Here is a 17,932-nt window from a genome sequence, read left to right as displayed (position 1 = left end):
AGCTTGAACTTTGGGAAGAAAATGTAAGGATTTAGAAGAAACCATAGAACACTTAAGGATGGCTGAATTTAACTTGAATGGTTAGAATTGATGTGTTACTCATGGTGAAGTTATAGGCTAGAAAGGCTAGAATAAGTTGTCCAGAATATGTAACAATTATTTTGCCAGCCAGGGCAAAAACTTCCAGTTTGTGGAAGCGCAGTGTTGGAAGGTTAAAACAAAACCGTAATACATCTTGTGTGACGCATATGCCACATGAAAAGCACTTCTGCTGGCTATGAAATAATTATGCATCCTAAGCCAGCTATAGCAAAAACGGTACTAGTTGGGGACATTGAGAGCTTTAGTGTTCTGAAAGTCCTCTTTTTGAACAATACCAGAGAGCTTATGGTCTGTATGTTGGTTTTATGTTTTTTTCTGTAGGTAAGTTTTGTGTTTAAAGAGAAAAAGGATGCTGTAGGCAAGTAGAGGGACACAAATAAATATGTTCCATGTGTTCTGTAAATTATTTAACTTTTTTTAAAAAAGTTAATTTAAAAGTAAAATTAAAAAAACCCTCCAAATAGTATTGGTCTATTAGCTGTAGCAGTAACAGAACACTAATTTAAACAAAACTTGAGTATTTCTATCATTATCTAAAAATCTGGAAAAACATCAAATCGATTCTTCTCTGACAGGTCAGTATTTTCCCAGACAGCCTGTTTTCTTTCAGCTGTAATAGGTGGAAGCTAGCTCAAATAAAAATGTTAGTACGGAAAAGATCTTTTTCTGATGGTTGGACCCTTTCTGAAGTGACTGGTTCTTGGAAGGAGGAGAACTCAAATGCTTTCAGTGTTGCATTTGCATGGTTTTTGAGTGCTGCTTGGCAAGAGTTCTTCTAAAGATGCAGCATATTTTTTTTCCCACTTCTGGCTAATTTTCCCTTCTGTGTGTGAGGGTATACTATACTATCAGTGAGTAAATTAGTTTACAGTTGTACGTTGAGCCTCAGAACGACGGTAATAAATGTGAGAATTCTGCTTCATCTGGAAAAGAAACAGTGAATTACTATTAATACCATTCATTATATTAATATGAAGTGGAGAGGATAAAGAGAAATCAATTGTGCATTATCTTCCAAAAGAGGATCTAGGGGCTTCAAGTGAAGCTAGTAGAAGCTAGGCTGAAAACAAACAAAAAGCAGTAGTGTTTTGCTTGTGTTCTCCAGAAGGTAGTTGAGACAACCCTTTGCCAAAAGATCTTACGAAGGATAAATCTTACCGGGTTCCAGGGGCAAGCAGAAAAGCTCATGGAAGAGAAATACTTACTAAAACCAGTATGACCCACTGAACCTCAAGTAACTGGAGAGTGAAAGACCACTAAGGGCAAAGTATTCCTGGATTTTCTGTCATTTTATATTCTCGTATAGTCACTTAGGGCGAGCATAACCAGCTAGCTGAACCTTTGGTACCGTACAACTGTTTTATATTCCAAGCGAATGTAAAAGCCAGAAAACTTCCGTATTAATTGCTTGAGACTCTCAATAGTTTTTTTCATTCTTTAAAGCAGTGAATGTCTTAAATTTTTTTTTTTTAAAAAACAAAACAAAACCAACCCCCCAAAATCTCCCACTAAGGCTCAATAATAGATTTTATTATTTTTTTTATTCTTATTTTTTTTTAGTCTGTTGAAACAAGCAAGATCAAAATGGTAAATGGGAATTTGGAAGAGTACTTGGAGTAAGAGGTTTTTACTTTTTTTTTATTATTATTCTGTATTTTAGGCTGCTGTATTGTAGAAAGTCTGCTTCCTGCTAAATGCAATGTTTAAAATTCCCTAAGATGGTAAGGGATAAGCTACAAATATGGACTATCAGGCAAGCCCTGGAGATTTAGTTAATCTGACCTAGATGTTCTTTTGATGATTGAGACCTGCAGTATGTGAAAACACTTCTCAATTTCAAAATGAAACACAAGGATATCTGTTGTATAACTCATCTGTCCTTGTAGTGACAGACACATCAATCATTCTGAACAGGAAAGGATTTACTATAAAAAGTTTGTAGCTTTGGAGCTGTTGAGTTCATTGGCATTCGGATCAGCAGTGATATTGGAAGTTGTAAGTGAATTCAGTATTTGAATTTTACCATGTCCTAAAGAGGATTAGCTACAAATGCAGGGAACATACTTTTTTCTTTTTCATTTGCAAGAGCCTGTTGTGTAAGATGTTAATTCTTGACTTAGTTTTCAGCATATTTTATGTCAAATAGCTTGGTGGCTCTTAAAAAAAGCACTGAGTGGGTACCTGTAAACATAACTAGCCATAGGGAAAAAAACTAATTAGAAAAAAAGCAAGTACTTGTAAAGCAAAACTGTGTTTAATGTATACTGGTTTTTAATACTTGAGAAGCCATTATTTTTCTGTAACCTCTTGGACTGAGACTATTTTAATAGTACAGTTAAATACATAGAGAAGATGGTCTATGTTGAAGAACTGTGGGGAGTTAGTGTCCTGTTTTTTAAAAAAAGACTTACATTGATTGCATAAAATGGTTTGGATGGTTGGTAGGATTATATGACCTAACATTTCTCTGCACAACACTGTTTCCTATAACTGTAGCGAATATTAACGTTCTTTATAGAAGTTTTGCGTGCTGGTTTTCTGGTGTATGCTGAATTATTTCAGAGAGCTGTAATGGTAATAATTCTGCTCGTGGAGGATACAGGAAAAGGGAATTGTCTGTGTTAAAAAGACAGAAGGTAAATTGACTTTTTTCAGTGTAGTTGTTTCCGCTACTTTGGAACTGAGACTCAGTATTTCTTACAGCTTTTTATTCAAACTGCTTCTTACCTTTCATATGAAATAGCGTTCAAATTCTGGAAGTCACACTTCATGTTTGAACAGTAGAGACTCCTTATAATATTAACAGCTAGAGGGTATAAAGAAAGTAAATTCAAGTACTCTGTGGGAGGAAAGGGTAAGAGGTGAAAAAGATGGATGCTTTGCACACAGTTTCTTTGTATCATTTTTTTAGAGACGTCAGACATAAGTACTGGCATGCCGGTAGCATGTTTCTTTAAGAACTTTGAATTTTCCTACATTTATTTAAGAAATTATTTAAACGGAGGAACTGATATTTTCATTATGATCCGGGGTGCTGAGAAGGCACAACGTGGTAGTCTGTACCAGATGGAGTTTCCAAGGATTTAAACCTTTTTGAGAATACGTGTTCTGTAGCTGTAGTCTGTTCGAAACAGCAAAGGAATGAATAAGCAAAGACTCATCAAACCTGGGAAAATTAGTAGCAGAAAGAACTACGGCATGTTAACTATGATACATCGGTTCCTTCGCGTACATGCACTTAAGAGTAAGCGTTTGCTCTGTTCTGGGACAGGAATTGCTGTGCAGTTGGTGTGCCTGGCATCTGTGTTGGCAGCACATTACAGTTTTAACAGTTACTGCTTTGTAAATTCCTGTTTTTCTTACTGAGCAGGGGAAGTCAATATCTAAAAACACTATTGTTTTTAGGTATTAACAGTTGTAAGAAACTGGCTAATGTTAGCAGGGAAGGGGTGCCAACTGGTGATGTTGTGGTTGCGAGGCATGGTTTTCTGGTTGCTGAGACATTGCAGTGATGTTAAATATGAACATTTAATTGTGGAAACAGTTTGGAAACTTTTGGTGTTATTCTTTACTGACCGTGAGTAACACATATGATTACCATGGGTAGTAGCAATAATATTCTATTACTGTGGTGGTAGAAATGATTTAACATTTCAGTTTATCTGAAGTGTATTTGAAATCAACTCTCTCGGAAGTCTTCAACCAAAAAGCCTTGAATAAAATGACTGCAATTTTTTATTTTCTCCTAAATGCAACCGAACTTGATTATTTGTGAGCTTGTAGTCTCATTAATGTTTCAAAAAACAAACAAAAACTGTGAGCTTTTATTATGAGTACATGTATTATGTTTACTTTTCCTTAGAATGTTCTATGTGAAGTAATGTGTTTCTTCTTGTGGAAATATTTTACAGACTCCTGGCTTGAGAGCACACTCTGGAAGGTTGCAGTGGTTTGCAAAAAAGTGTATATCAAGTAATCAGGTACGTGGCTCCTGTGTCTCCTGTGTAACTCATTATATTCCAAGAAAAATTGTTTTGAAACATTTCATTACTTGATATTTATGTTTGTGAAAGGACATGTGACAGACTAATGAGATGAACTTAATGCTTTGTGTAAATGCTGGTGAGTACTTAAAAAAATGGTTATTTTAGCTGAATGCACAGAGCGTTTAAGTGCACATATATAGAAAAATAATTGGCTGAGGTATAACTAGGTTCTTCCTTCTTTCTTTTTAAAGATGGAGACTTTGGAGCACTTGGTAGACTTAACTCAGAATCTATTTGAATGTGATAGAGATGAAATGTACTACTACCTGCTTCAGCTGTGTGGTAAGTGAGCTTGTCATCGTTTTCATGTAGTAGTCCCTTTTCTTTTGTGATTGGAGATAGGAGATAACCCTGAATTGGAGAGGAGTTTTATCCTGTTATGCAATTAGCCTGGATACTCTTTCTGAGGCATCTTGCAGGGGAGAATGTACAGTTTTCTTTACCTGCAGACCTCGATACTTACATAGAACTTGCGTAGTGCAGCTCTTCTAATCTGTGCTATTGTCTTGTGTCCTAATTTGAAAATTGACTCTGTTTTGGTTTTCCTTATGCTTAAAGAAGTAAAAGTACTCCTTTGTGTATCTTTGTAACTGATAAAGGTTGGTTCTGAAAGGTGCGGGGGGTTTTGGTTTTTGGTTTTTTTTTTAATCTACCAATTCTTCACCAGCCACAACCTAACTTTTGTGTCTTTTATAGAAATGGAACAGTTTTTAAAATTGAGTTCACTTCTGAGTTACAAACTTAGTGTAGAGTGTATATAGAGAAAGTACTCCTTTGTGTATCTTTGTAACTGATAAAGGTTGGTTCTGAAAGGTGCGGGGGGTTTTGGTTTTTGGTTTTTTTTTTAATCTCCCATTTCTCCCCCAGCCACAACCTAACTTTTGTGTCTTTTATAGAAATGGAACAGTTTTTAAAATTGAGTTCACTTCTGTGTTACAGACTTAGTGTAGAGTGTATATAGAGAGTTTTTTATTTCCTCTTTTCTGTATTTTTTAGTCTGTGCTGGTTTTGTTATTCAGTGTATCATACTATCAGGTTACTCAAAGCCTCATCCACCCTGGTCTTCATTTCCTCTTTTCTGTATTTTTCAGTCTGTGCTGGTTTTGTTATTCAGTGTATTATACATAAACATTCTGGAAACTTTAGTTTGAAGTTTGAGCAACCTGATCTAGTGGAAGGTGTCCTTGCTGATGGCAGGGGGGTTGGAACTAGATAATCTTTAAGGTCCCTTCCAATCCAAACCATTCTATGATTCTAAGTCTTGAAAAAACATTTTGTGTTAAGATAGGATATGGATATTTACTAAACAGTAAATTGTGACATTAAAAAAAGCATTACAAGGATTGCTATGTACTTATATATTAATGAGCCGTTAAAGCAATTCGATATATTTGGTCATGGGAAAACTTGCTTTTGAGCTTGAAGTAATTTTAGGCTGTTCCCCATGCATATTTTTTATTGACTAGAACTAATGATGTTTTAATGCTAAATAAAATACTATTCAAACACTTTCTTTCTTTTCATATGGTAATGAAAGAGGTAACGACAAGGAGAAGAGATGAGTACTGCCACAAAAAATTACCAGCAACCCCTTGAGAACTTTGTTGCTTTTCATTACCTGAACAACCTCAGAAAGCTTCAAAACCAAACTAGTGTTACCCAGTTCTGGCTTTACACATACTGGTTCACCGTCAAAAATCAAGTAGCCCTGGAAAGCAATCTTGTCTCACCAGGGAGGGAGCCTTCCTGTTTCTCCACTCATCCTATTTACCTTTGTCAGTGACTAAGTCTGACAGTGTGCCTGCTAGGAAGAGAATCTAGGAAGATACAATTTAGCAAATTCTGTCATGCAAAATCTTCAGTCTTCTTTCAAAAGGCAAAACTAATTCCATCTATTCAAAGAAGTGGAAAACATTTGTGGGTTTCTGTCACCATAAAAGACAAAAACCATGCACGTTCCTGCTTTCAACCATTTTAGATTATCTGTCAAAGCTGCCCTATGCACGAATACAGTAGAGAGTTGTCATTGTGCACTTAAGCCATAACTTCAGATTTATTTTAAGCATATAAAAAAAGAATTTACCATCTAGTCCAAGCTGTGATAAAAAATGTTGAAAACAATGCATTTTGTTTTGCAGAACCACAGAAAAATTTATGCTGGAGAGAGCATCAGGAGTTTTAGGCTGAGGCATTTCCCAGAGCTAGGGCAGTTTCAAAGTTAGATCAGATCATGGCTTTGTCTAGTGGGTGCCTCCAGGGGTGGAAATCAAACAGCCTCCCTGAGCAACCTCTTCTAGGGTTTGATCATCCTCAGATACTCCATTGCTGCAAGTTTTAGCCATCATCTTTCATCCTTGGTTGTGCACTTCCAAGGAGAGACTGACTCACTCTTCTCTGTCAGGGAACTGAAGACAGCAATTAGATCCCCTGTTAGCCGCCTTTCCTCCAGGCTGCCCAAAACTCATCTTTTTCAGCTTCCTCTTTTACTCTATCTGCTCTGGCCCCATGTCCGTCTTGATGGCTGAATTTGCTCCAGTTGCCAGCATCTTTTATAGTTTTGGAGCCCAAAACTGGACACAGTCCTCTAGAAGTGACATCACAAGTGTCAAACATAGGGATGAACACATGAAAAAATGTTAAGACTTTCTCTGTCCTGCTCTGTTAACTGCCACAATAGTCTGCTTTAAAACATTATCTGGGATAACAGATAATTTACAGATAATTCTGGGATGTAGATACTCTAATTCAGTAGCAACATAACCAGAGAATTTAACTTCAAGAATTTAAAAACAGAACTTAGAAGTGGTAGCTTAGAGTGCTAATGTTTTGTGGTAATTTTGAAATTTTTGTAATTGTTTTTATGATTAAGAATATTAGAACTGATGAGCTAGAAGGAATGCTTTTGCAATATTTTTAGTAGACTTCTCATTCACTTGAAAATTCATACAATCCTTTTGGTTTTTTTTTTCCTGTTTGAATCTTTTGCCGCCCTCTGTGCATTAAAGGTAGTTTAGAACTTTTCAAGTTGGTGATCATATGAAGCAGAATTACATGATTGATTAATTATTTCCTAAAGATATCTTTTTTTACATCACTTCAGATATGCATATGGGCTCTGAATGTGCTTTTATCTGAAGATTTGAATCTTGTTTCAGAGAACAACGATGACTGGAGAAAGGCTGAAGCTGTTTGGACTAAAATTCAAGAAGAAAATGTTGTTCCTCGGGAGAAAACACTAACTTTGCTGGCTGATATACTTGAGAAAAATGGTCAGGTTGTTCCATTTGAGATACCTAAGGTAACTGGAGTTGAACTTTCCTAACTAACATTACTTTTAAATGTATTTCTTTCCATTGAAAAATTATAACAGCATTACAGTAATTCAAGTAAGTTTGTTTTAAAGGTTATACATGAAGATAGCAGAAGTTTAAGTGCTTCTTATGTGGAAGAAAGAAAAATAAGGATGCTTTGCAAGAAAAACAATGCAAAAGGTAAACTAAAAACCACTGTTACTTCCCCCTTCAGCATTAATTTTAAGATATTTATTAACTACAGAGCAACAGATGCTTGCTGCTGCTTTTTGTTCGTTTGCTAGTATGTTAGGAAAGGTACATGATAATGTTACCTGTGAGAAGGATATGCTAGAATATTTAAAATGTCATTGGAAATGTTAACTTCTAAATGCATGTTTGAAAACCAGTCTATGGTGAAGTTGCCAATTTTAAAATTACAGAAGTATTGCTGGTCTGTGGTTCAGTTTATACTGTTGGGTTAACGTCATGTTCTAAACTTTGAAATTTATTCATTAAACACTAAAAACTAAATTTGTGTACAGGATTGGTGCTTAAAATACCATTTTTATAGTTCCCAGAAAATCTTGCTGTTTTGTCACAAGTTTTATGATGTGAGACATGAAAAGTGTAGTGAGAAGAAAGTTTAGTATCAAGTGAAATAGCTGGGACATGTTTATGGGAAGGCAATTACCTATTAAAAGTTGTTCAGAGATTTTTGTATTTGCAAGGGGACTAGTTTAAAACAAAAATATAAAATGTAACTGCTCACAGTCTACAGTTACACTTGATATTGAATTTATCAGTAAATTATTCTGTTATTTAAAGGTGCAGTATTTGAGGAGAGGTGATCTAGACCTATTGGAAATTAAGGAAAAAAAGATAAATATTGGGAAATTATTCCTTTCTTGTTCAAAACAGCCCTCTTAGTTTTTATAGGTTTTTTTAACACAAAGTTTTCACTTTTATGTAATAGTATAACTTAATTTCCATGCAAGTGCAATAGGGCAGAATATAACTTTTCATCAACATCAGCTTGATAGGAAAAAGATAGACTTAATCTAGTCATGTAACTAATTTCATGAATTTATCTCTGACATGAAGGTGTTTTGAAAATCTATTCTCTGAAGTGCTTGATTTATGCAAAGTCATATTTTCATTTTTATCTTGATTCCTCAGTGTGAGAACTTGACTCTAGGGGTTCATATTACACATATCCCAAACTGTTGCAATTGCTGAAACAGATTTTTTTCTCAACTGTCTTGAGAACTGAGAATTTCTTGGCAAGTTGTCACTTTTCTAACAAATCTTTCTATTTGAAATAGCTAGTGTAAAACAATATGATTTTTTAACCAAGAACTTTCTCTTTTGAATGCTAATATGCTACAGTAATTTTAGATGCCATCTGAAGAAGTAATAAGCTGATAATACCAGATCAAGCATATGTCTCAATTCGAGACTCATCTAGGTATACTTCAGACATACTACTTGCACTGATACAAAATAAAGTTAAGAAAACAGTCTGAGTAGGATAATCATTCTGAGGTCAGGACTGACATATACAGCAAAACATCCTACAACAGGAAAACAAAACCAATACAAAGATTTTTAGTTCTTTATTGAACTAGTCATTACAAAAAAACTTTAAATATATTTCCTTGTAAAAGTAGATCTTATATTTTGTGGACTGTGATATATATATATATATATGTATATATACATGGTAATATATGCTTGACACCATGTCCACTGGTGTTGAGGTCCATTTCTATACCCAACCCATGGAAAGCAATATTCAAACACGGGGGAAATCCCAGTTCAGTGTGAAGACAGCAGCGCTTTTGTAGGAGTCTCCAAACAAGAAGGTTTTGGCTTTAAAAAACAGAACTGAAATAGACTTTCGTCAGCTGAAAGAGAAAACATACCTCCAGTCAGCTACATTTTTGTTAATGAAATAATCAGTTACACTTTAGATTGTACTAGTGAAAAAGATATTTATTACTGAATTTGATTGCTAGTCTCCTAGTACCTCAGATTTCAGAAGAATGGAAGAAAAACAGTCTTTCTCACTGAACTTAGGTGTGAGCACTTCATGATTTCTGTTGTTTAGCATCTGAGGAGGCAAGAGTGTTCAGCACATCGCAACAGGCCAAGCTTTAACCTCAGACCTATAAGTAAATGTGGTGGAGGATTTCAGGACCTTTCCTGTGTTGTCCTGTTGTTTTGTTGGTCTTTTGGTTGCAATCACTATTTTAGTGTCAGACATCAGTCATTCTGTCTCCATCTCTCTTGTCTCTCTCGTATACATGAAACTCACGTACACAGAAGTGGATTTAATTTTTACTGTGATACTCTTATCCTTTATCTCTGTTGATATATGTATTTAATGTAGCTCCAAGCATCCAAAGCAGATTATGGATGGCAATGTTAATTCTAATTATTAACTCAGTGTAAGAGTTTTTGTTTTTAATAATAGATTTTATGCATAGTCATTTTTGAGTCTACGCTTCAGGAGGTTTTTACGTATACTCTTTGACTGGTTTAAGATATGAACCAAAAATTTTGCACACCAACAGTGCTGGTTTGGGGAATGCCAGCTTAAAATTCTGCAGCACACTGTAGGAAATGCTATTAGTGTGACACTTCTTGTGACAGTAAGATTCAAATGAGTTGTCTTCATCTGTACTTTCAAAGTACAAGAAAAAAAACTGAATGCTTAGCTGTGAAATTTGTAGTGATAGTACATGTATTTCTGAGAAGTTTTAAAGGTGGTTGTGGCCAAGATTTGAATGAGCAAAGGGATTATTCTTTGAGTTTCATTGAATGAAACATACAATCACAGTTGATACGTAAAAGATCATTTGTGGTTCTTAACACAACTTTCTAGCATATATTAACCTGGATAGCAGTTTTAGCTGCATGTTTATAGCTGCATAATCTTTTTTCAGAAAAATAAATGACTGAAAAGTGTGCTTATCATTTTTTTTCCCCCTTTTTGGTAACATCTTTTCATACACTGACAGTTATTGTGAATGCATGAAATAAAACTGTTAATCAGTCAAACAAATGCAGCGTAGTTTACTTGTTAAATATCTGTATATTTGTAAATTGTATGTTTTGTATAAATCTTGTCGTAGCCAAATAATTTGATCTCCCCATATTGGAATCACCTCCTATATTATCTTTTAAATGCTGTTGTGATCATGCACCAGATGCTGTAACTATATACCCCAGAATTAGGTGTTGCTTTAAAAATCCCGAGTCTTCCCTTTCTAACCAGCTGTGTTGGTATTTAAGTAACAGCCACATATGGGAAAAACAGCAGCAGCAAACTTTTGTTGTGCAGAGGTATGTGTCAGTTAGGTGCTGTGTACAAGCAGTTTTGAACAAGTTGTGACCAACAGCTTTGGGCTCAAAGATGTAAGTAGACGATAAATAGATTTAAGATGGACCTTTTCAGTGAATAGGTGACTTATTTCTATGTTCAACATCATCAGCAGATGACATTTCATTTTGGCTGTTTTGGTTTTTTTTTTCTTTTATAGAGGCCTATAATATTTTCCTGAAAATGCAAGGGAAGAATGAGCTTCATGACCGTTCTTATAGCACCCTTATAAAAACGTTGTTAGCACAGAATTGTCTCGAAGAAGCCGTCGAAGTGAAACAGATGTAAGGCTTTTTATGTTTGGGGGATTTAATTGTTTAGTGGGGTTTGTTTTGAAATAATTTCTGGTTTGTTTTCAGGTAAGTTTTTACGGGAAAACAGGTCATGACTGGTAATTACGAGTTATGGTAGGAAATACACCAATATTTCATAGAGCAGTATGCCATATATTTAAAAGGTGGTAGAGTGACAGTATGTGTTGCTAATTTCAACTAACAGTATCAACAAAAGTACTTGGCATCAGAACTGAAAGTCTACCCTTCTGGCAGTCTGCCTTTTCCTCTTTAGAGCAATATCCAAAGAGACAAGATTCCTTCACTTATCTGCCCCTGAGCTTTCCCCTCAATGCCCATCCCTGCTGCTACCCTACCCTACCCACACTCCCTGGCAGCTGGCTGCCTGCCAAATGCAAAATGGTACGTTTGACTGTGGTGCTGGTGGCTAGGAGATGACCGTAAACCTTAGAAACAACTCTTACACTTCTGAAATAAATCCAACCTACTGTCATGCATTATTAGAATCACCAGCATCAAAATAACCTTTAGTGAGTTGTATGGTACACCAGTTGTTTTAATTATTGCTTGTAGTATGTGTTCCGGTCCGACTGTAGGCTTCAGAGTAAAAGTGTTACTACTCGTCAGTGTAGAGGAAGAACAACAAAAATTTAAGTAATTTAAGTCTTTCAGTTTCTTCAGCTAAAACAAAACTAGTGGTTGTCATCAAGTGTGTTCTCTGACCAAATAAAGTGAATTTGAAAGTGCTTGTAGGTAACTTGCATGATGCATAGGTCGCTATAAAAATCTAATAATTTTTAGAGTCAACTTAGTTTGTGATGTCCAGTGTAAGATGGTGTTTATTATTTTAATGTTTTCTTTAAAAGTGTTTAGACTGAAGAAATGTCTTTCATTGAAAAAGTATTTGAGTTCTGCATTCAGAAGAACAAATAATGTCTTTTCAAACAGGTCTCAGTAACTGGGGCTTTATGATAAGGAATGTTTGTGCTTGATGTATCTATGGCTCATATCAGGGAAAAACTAAAACAATTTATCAAATTAAGTTCCCTGAAATAGAAGTAATTGATAAATCTTTGTAAATAGAAGAGAGAATGGATATGTTTTAGAAGTACAAAGGATGTTGATAAAATACAGCTCATTTGTTAAACATTTGCAGAAAATATTAATGTATTGAAAGATTCTTCAGGGAAGAGTTTGAAACTTTCTGCTGAAGATTTGTGCACACATTGTTTCCCTGCACTGTAGCTCAAACACACCCATAAGGAAGGTGCACAGAGTATTGCATGTTATCAGCAGTAATTTGCAGATTGTAAGAGCAGAAGGAAGGTGGTGGCTTGTTCCTAGTATTTCAATGATTCAGAAATCAGATTTTAGATAAGTGTTTTAGTATGTAAATCCAAAGTGCAGGAAAAAGAAATAACAAAGAATTTTAAAGACTAAAAGAGTTGGAGGTGTGTTGAAAAGGACTGAGCCTCTAAACCTTGAGATATTTAGGAAAAATGAAAATCGGATTTAATAAGAGGTTCTGTTCTTGGTCACTGGTCAAAGCCAACCATCATCATAACCCCTGTGCTTTTCAGAACTCTTGTACTCCGTCTTATAGCACAGGCATACCAAATTATGACATTCTAAGAAGCCTGTAGCCAGCTCACTGTTGCATTTTCAAAAGTCTAAGTTTTAAATTATTCACTGAAATAAAGGGATTGTGTGTGTACACATGGTTGAGGAATAGCAATACTGTTTCTCGCACACGTTTCTGCATGCTTGACAATTTTTCCAACCTCATATTACAAAGAGATTATTCCTACAAAGCCTAAATGTGTGCAATGGCCTGAAACTTGTGCAACTCCTAATATTTTCATAAAATACGGGAAAGCTACCTTAATTTATATAAGCTAACATCTTTTTCTTTGTACTCTACTTGAAGCCAATTTTGAAATTTAAATAATATTTAGAAAGTCTTAGTATGAGTATTAGCATAGGCAACAAAATAAATTTTTTTTATTGAAAAAGGTCAGATAATTTTAAAACTTGCCTCAGTTATCAGAACTGAAAAACTTCCATGAGAAAGTGAAGTGGTAGAAGGAAATTGCACTCCTACTCTGCATTTGAAAAAAACACCAAAATCACCCCACCCAGAAAGGTTCCTGATCCGCTGATCAACCCAAGTCTAGTTGCTTGGCATTCTAGCACTATTTTGAAGAGTATTTGCTGCATTTAGTCCAAGAAGTTTTAAGTAGAAATTTAGGAGTATTGGAATGATGGATTAGTTCTGTAATAGTAGCTAACATCTATTTAATCACACTAAAGATTGGAAGATTGGAGAAAGTAAATCCTTTGTTATATGTAATTTACAGTCTTATGCATGAATTGTTGACTTAAGGGCTTTGACAGATGGGACAAAGGGGAGGGGGTGGGAAGGCAGAACTGAGCAGTGGGTGCTTAGGCAGGGATTAAGAGGATTGGTTGGGAGAGTAAGAAAATCCCGAGTCCAGTGACTGCATTTGTGAGCCTGGGAGGCTGAAAGTGACTGAGAGGATAGTCATATTGTGTGCAATGTGAAGGATTTTCTTGGGATTGAGGAGAATAATTTAGCAATGACCCTGCTTACCTCCCAATCCGCTCAGCCTCTAAGTTCAAGTAGGTAGGCTGCTCAGTTGTTTGGCACAAGATGATCAGTGAGGTTTATCTTGATTGCTGATATGGTAAATGGCAATGCCCCCCTTTTCTGTGTAGAGATTTTGTAATCTAGAAATGAACATTTGTAAAGTTATCCTGGTATATTAAAAATGCAGCTTTATGCCATTTAGAAACGGGACCATTTTGTAGTACCAGATCAATGTGATTGCTGGTTAGTCTCTCTTGAGTAATTTCCAGAGTGTTAGAAAAGCTTTAGCAGTGTTGTTAAAGTAGAGATTCTCTGCTATAGATACGGGAAGTTTTGTGTTATAGGAGATAAAGAATTGATAAGCGAAATGCAATTTTAACATGGCTAAGGCAGCAAATGTGGTATGTTCACTTTAAAACCTGTATACATCTAGATGACAGAAATTTGAAAATTAATCAACCAAATGATATGGTGTTAGTTCATAATATGCTTTAGTTTATGTTTAAAATATACAGTGCTGAAAATAAATGTTTCATTTTTATTGCTGAAAGAATAGTTTTACATTTTATAATTATGGTGACTATTGAAAAAAGAAGAAAAAGTATCCAGCTTAGGATACAGCAGAACAATGCAGGGCATGCAGTTATTTTAGTCATCTAATATGTCAGCATTCAAGAATCTGAACCGATTGTTTAAAAAAAATCTTGTACTTTGTTTCTTTTGTTGCTCACTTCCAACTTTGTCATCTGTCAGAATGCAAAAAAAAATTATCCTTCTATAACCATTGACAGGATAACACAAAAGCTGTCTCCAGGTCGATATTTTGCAGCAATATTTTTAACATACGAACAGTAGTTTTTATAATTTCACCTTGGTGCTCAACCATTTATTATCGTATCAGAAGCATGTCAGTAATTCCTTTCTAAATGTCTGCTTCTTTTAGTGCAGAGACCCACATCAAGGGCTTCACACTGAACAGTGCTGCCAGCAGCCTCCTCATCATATCGCAAGTTAGGCGGGATTATTTGAAAGGTATGTCACAATGCTTGACCTTTACGTCACATTAATGCCTCTGCAGATTTTTCTTGTAACGCCCTTCGAATACTTGGATAAAGGAGTCCATTTAGCAAATTACCTGCTTATCAAGAGCCTTTTGTGGTAGCTGAGAGACGTAAATTACTGTACATGCATTTATAATACAGCTTGAATATGAATGTACTTGTCATTTGACCACTTAGTCCAGTTTCCATTCCATTTAACACAAGATGGGTTTTCTTAAGATGAATCACAGCTCTTCAGACATGCAAAATTTGTGCTCCAGAACGAGAGAAAGTACAGGCTTTCAAGTGCGTTAAAATTCACAGCACAAGTCATTTTGCTTTGGAAATTAACATACTTTAGAGCATCTGAAACAATTCCCAGCAGTTGTTTCTTGCATATTGTGTTGGTTGTGTGAGATACCAGATGAGTTAAATTGACTGTTAAATGTGCATGATTGTGCACTAAATGATTATAATATTGATTTTAAAACTTAATCAAATACTTTTTAATAGTTCTCAATACCAACAGTAACAAAACAGTCACTTTGGTTTTCTTTTTAATGTAACAGTTATACTAGAAAAGAAAATGGTGGCTGAAGCATATGTAAGGGTACCCAACAAGATGGTGGATAAAGTTTGTAGTTGTGTTAGTTTAGTTCTCAGCATTGGTGGTTTTGCAGCCTAGAGTTCAGCTCCACAGCGTTACATTTTACTTATTTAGTTGTTCTCTAGAACTCTTGTGAGAGAGGAGAGCTCTGCAAGCACATAGTTTTACATGCAGTGCTGTCTTTTATCTCTATGCAAGCACAAGTACAGTGCTGATACATATTTTTTGTTGGTACCTTTAAGCATTAAAGCAACTACGTCTGAAGAAAATGTGTTGCACTGAATTGTGTTTTACTTTCATACCAGAAAATCTATTTTTGATTCTGCCATCAGTTAATTTTATTTCATTCCATTATGCATAACTGCAGTAGCCCATACACATGTAACATCAGCTACGTTAAAATACTCGTAATATGAGCATTTAGGTGCACCTTCTCACTTGTGCTCTTTCCTGCAGCTGATAAACTTACCTTCTTTCGAATTCCTTCCCCATTCAGTCTCCAGTCTGACGTCATTGCCCAGTGTCATTGACTGAAGCATTTGTGGTGAATGTAATTGTTTCTCTTGCTCTTGGCAAGTCTTAAGTTTTTGCAGCTTTCAAGTCCTTCACCTGACATTCATCTGATTTTATTCTTGTAAATTTTCTGCTTTTTCTTGTCCAGTATGCCACAAAGTTCTGCCAGCTCTTCCTAAATATTACACACCAAAAATCTTCCCTTCTTCAGAACATCACTGATGTTTTTATATTCTGCCAATCTGTTGCACTGAACTACATGATTTCTTTTTAACTAGCATACTAAATTCTCTGCTGTGTGAACCCTCTCCCTTGCTGTACTCTAAAAATGTTTTGTTTTGCACAAGACAAAGTTTCCCAAGAAGTTTGGTTTGCAAAATTACATTTTCCTTTCTCTTATGCATTGAACAAGCTTTACTTTGGTAATTTAATTGAATAGTCAGACTTGATCCTTGTTTCTGTTTTAATTTGAATGTACTGCTTCTCTTTTTGTAAGCGAAGCCTTGAAAATGCAAGCTACTAAATACTTCAACCATACTGATAATTTCTGAGGCTTACAGATTACCTAAAAAAATTCTGGGCATAGTTTTTTTTGTAATTTTTTTGTGGTGAGCTCCATTTGACCTATATCCTGTGATGGCTTTCACTTGTGTAAAGCTTCCTTTAGCACTTCCTTGTATAGTTCACCATAATTCTTTGCTGTGTAATGTGGTATAGTTACAAGTTTTTATGTAGGTCCCTAAGTATACTGTAAGAGCTCTAATGTCTTCTAGCCAGAACTTCAAAAAACCCAGGTTACTTTAAGAGTCAGAACCTGAGTTTCACAGTATGGAATTTGCAGAGTTTATAGGAAAACCTTTTAAAAGATAAGTGGTTGGTTTTCACAAGCACATAGTTACTTGCTTTTAAGTACTGAAAAATCAAAGGATTAAATTATGAATTTAGTGTAGTAATAATAAATGCTTTTACATAAGAAAAAAAAAAAATACCAGCAGAATTATCTAGTGTGCTGCTAGTACATAATTTCTTGCAGTAGTGATGCACACATGCAACTTCCAAATCTTTCTTTGTCCTTGTTCTTGAGAAAGCTGTTCATGTTCCATGACAGTCCTGAGAGAATTTGAACTTAGCATGTGATTTAAGTTTGGTTATTAAATTTCAGGAATCTTGCCCCTGATGTATTGCTCCCTTTTTTTTTTTTTTTTTTTTTTAAATTTTCCTAAAAAGAAAGGGGGTGGAGGGAAAGGTGGAGGGGCTACAGAAAGAAAATTCACTGTGAAGGAAGGTTAGGCATGCAGGATGTTTTTTCTTCCTCTCTTCTAAAAGGTAATATTTGGTTTCTGCAGTACTGGTGTGTTGAATTGGAATGTTAATGCTGTGGAATTTAAGTGGGTGTATATTATGTTAAAAGTGTTATCCCTTGGTATTATAATTATTAACTGATTAATCCTGCCTGTGCTGGTAAGAAGCAAGAGATTTTTACTAGAGGGGTATGTCTTTATGTGTTTGTTCATGTATGGAATAAATTAACAAGAATTCTGGTTAGAGAAATAAAGGTGACTGCATCTGTAGTGGGTTTGGGGAATTTGTGGCAGACAGACAGGAGACTGATTTTATGTGTTTTTAACAGTAATTGCTATAATTCTAGCAGTTCTTCAGGTAACTGTCCACTTTTGAGTTTATTTTTATTCTCCTATGGAGACTTGTGACCTGTGCTTTTATTTTAAAAGTTAGAAATTTTGTTGCACACTTAAAAAGACAGATGTGAATACTAGACTTCAGCCACTTCAATAAATAATTACATTTTAAAACTGTATTTATTCTTAAGTATGCAACATTTTTAATAATGGAAATTGATTATAGTTTGGAGAAAAAACAAGCTGAAGAGGTCACGACTTTAAGGTCATAAGGGAGGACGTTTATGACACAGCTGCTTTCCTTCAGCTAGATACTAAAATAAATTAATAAAATGTTAAAAGTATCGTGATACTTTTTATTGAGGAAATATTAAAGCATTTTAACCTGAATTACTATTGAAAGATTTTATT

General features: G+C 35.2%; 1 protein-coding gene across 1 annotated transcript in view; it reads left to right on the top strand.

The window, feature by feature from the left end:
• LRPPRC (leucine rich pentatricopeptide repeat containing) overlaps nt 1–17,932 on the top strand; it is a 77,774-nt gene that overhangs the window by 47,278 nt on the left and 12,564 nt on the right. Inside the window, exons 25-30 of the mRNA XM_010172268.1 lie at nt 4,014–4,082; nt 4,340–4,430; nt 7,304–7,446; nt 7,552–7,639; nt 10,984–11,107; nt 14,668–14,756. Of these exons, the coding sequence (XP_010170570.1) occupies nt 4,014–4,082; nt 4,340–4,430; nt 7,304–7,446; nt 7,552–7,639; nt 10,984–11,107; nt 14,668–14,756 (604 nt within the window). The remainder of the gene's footprint in view (nt 1–4,013; nt 4,083–4,339; nt 4,431–7,303; nt 7,447–7,551; nt 7,640–10,983; nt 11,108–14,667; nt 14,757–17,932) is intronic.

Source organism: Antrostomus carolinensis, unplaced genomic scaffold (genome assembly GCF_000700745.2).
Source record: "Antrostomus carolinensis isolate BGI_N321 unplaced genomic scaffold, ASM70074v2 scaffold9730, whole genome shotgun sequence".
In the NCBI taxonomy this organism is placed as follows: domain Eukaryota; kingdom Metazoa; phylum Chordata; class Aves; order Caprimulgiformes; family Caprimulgidae; genus Antrostomus; species Antrostomus carolinensis.
This window is presented reverse-complemented; position numbering and strand designations above follow the sequence as displayed.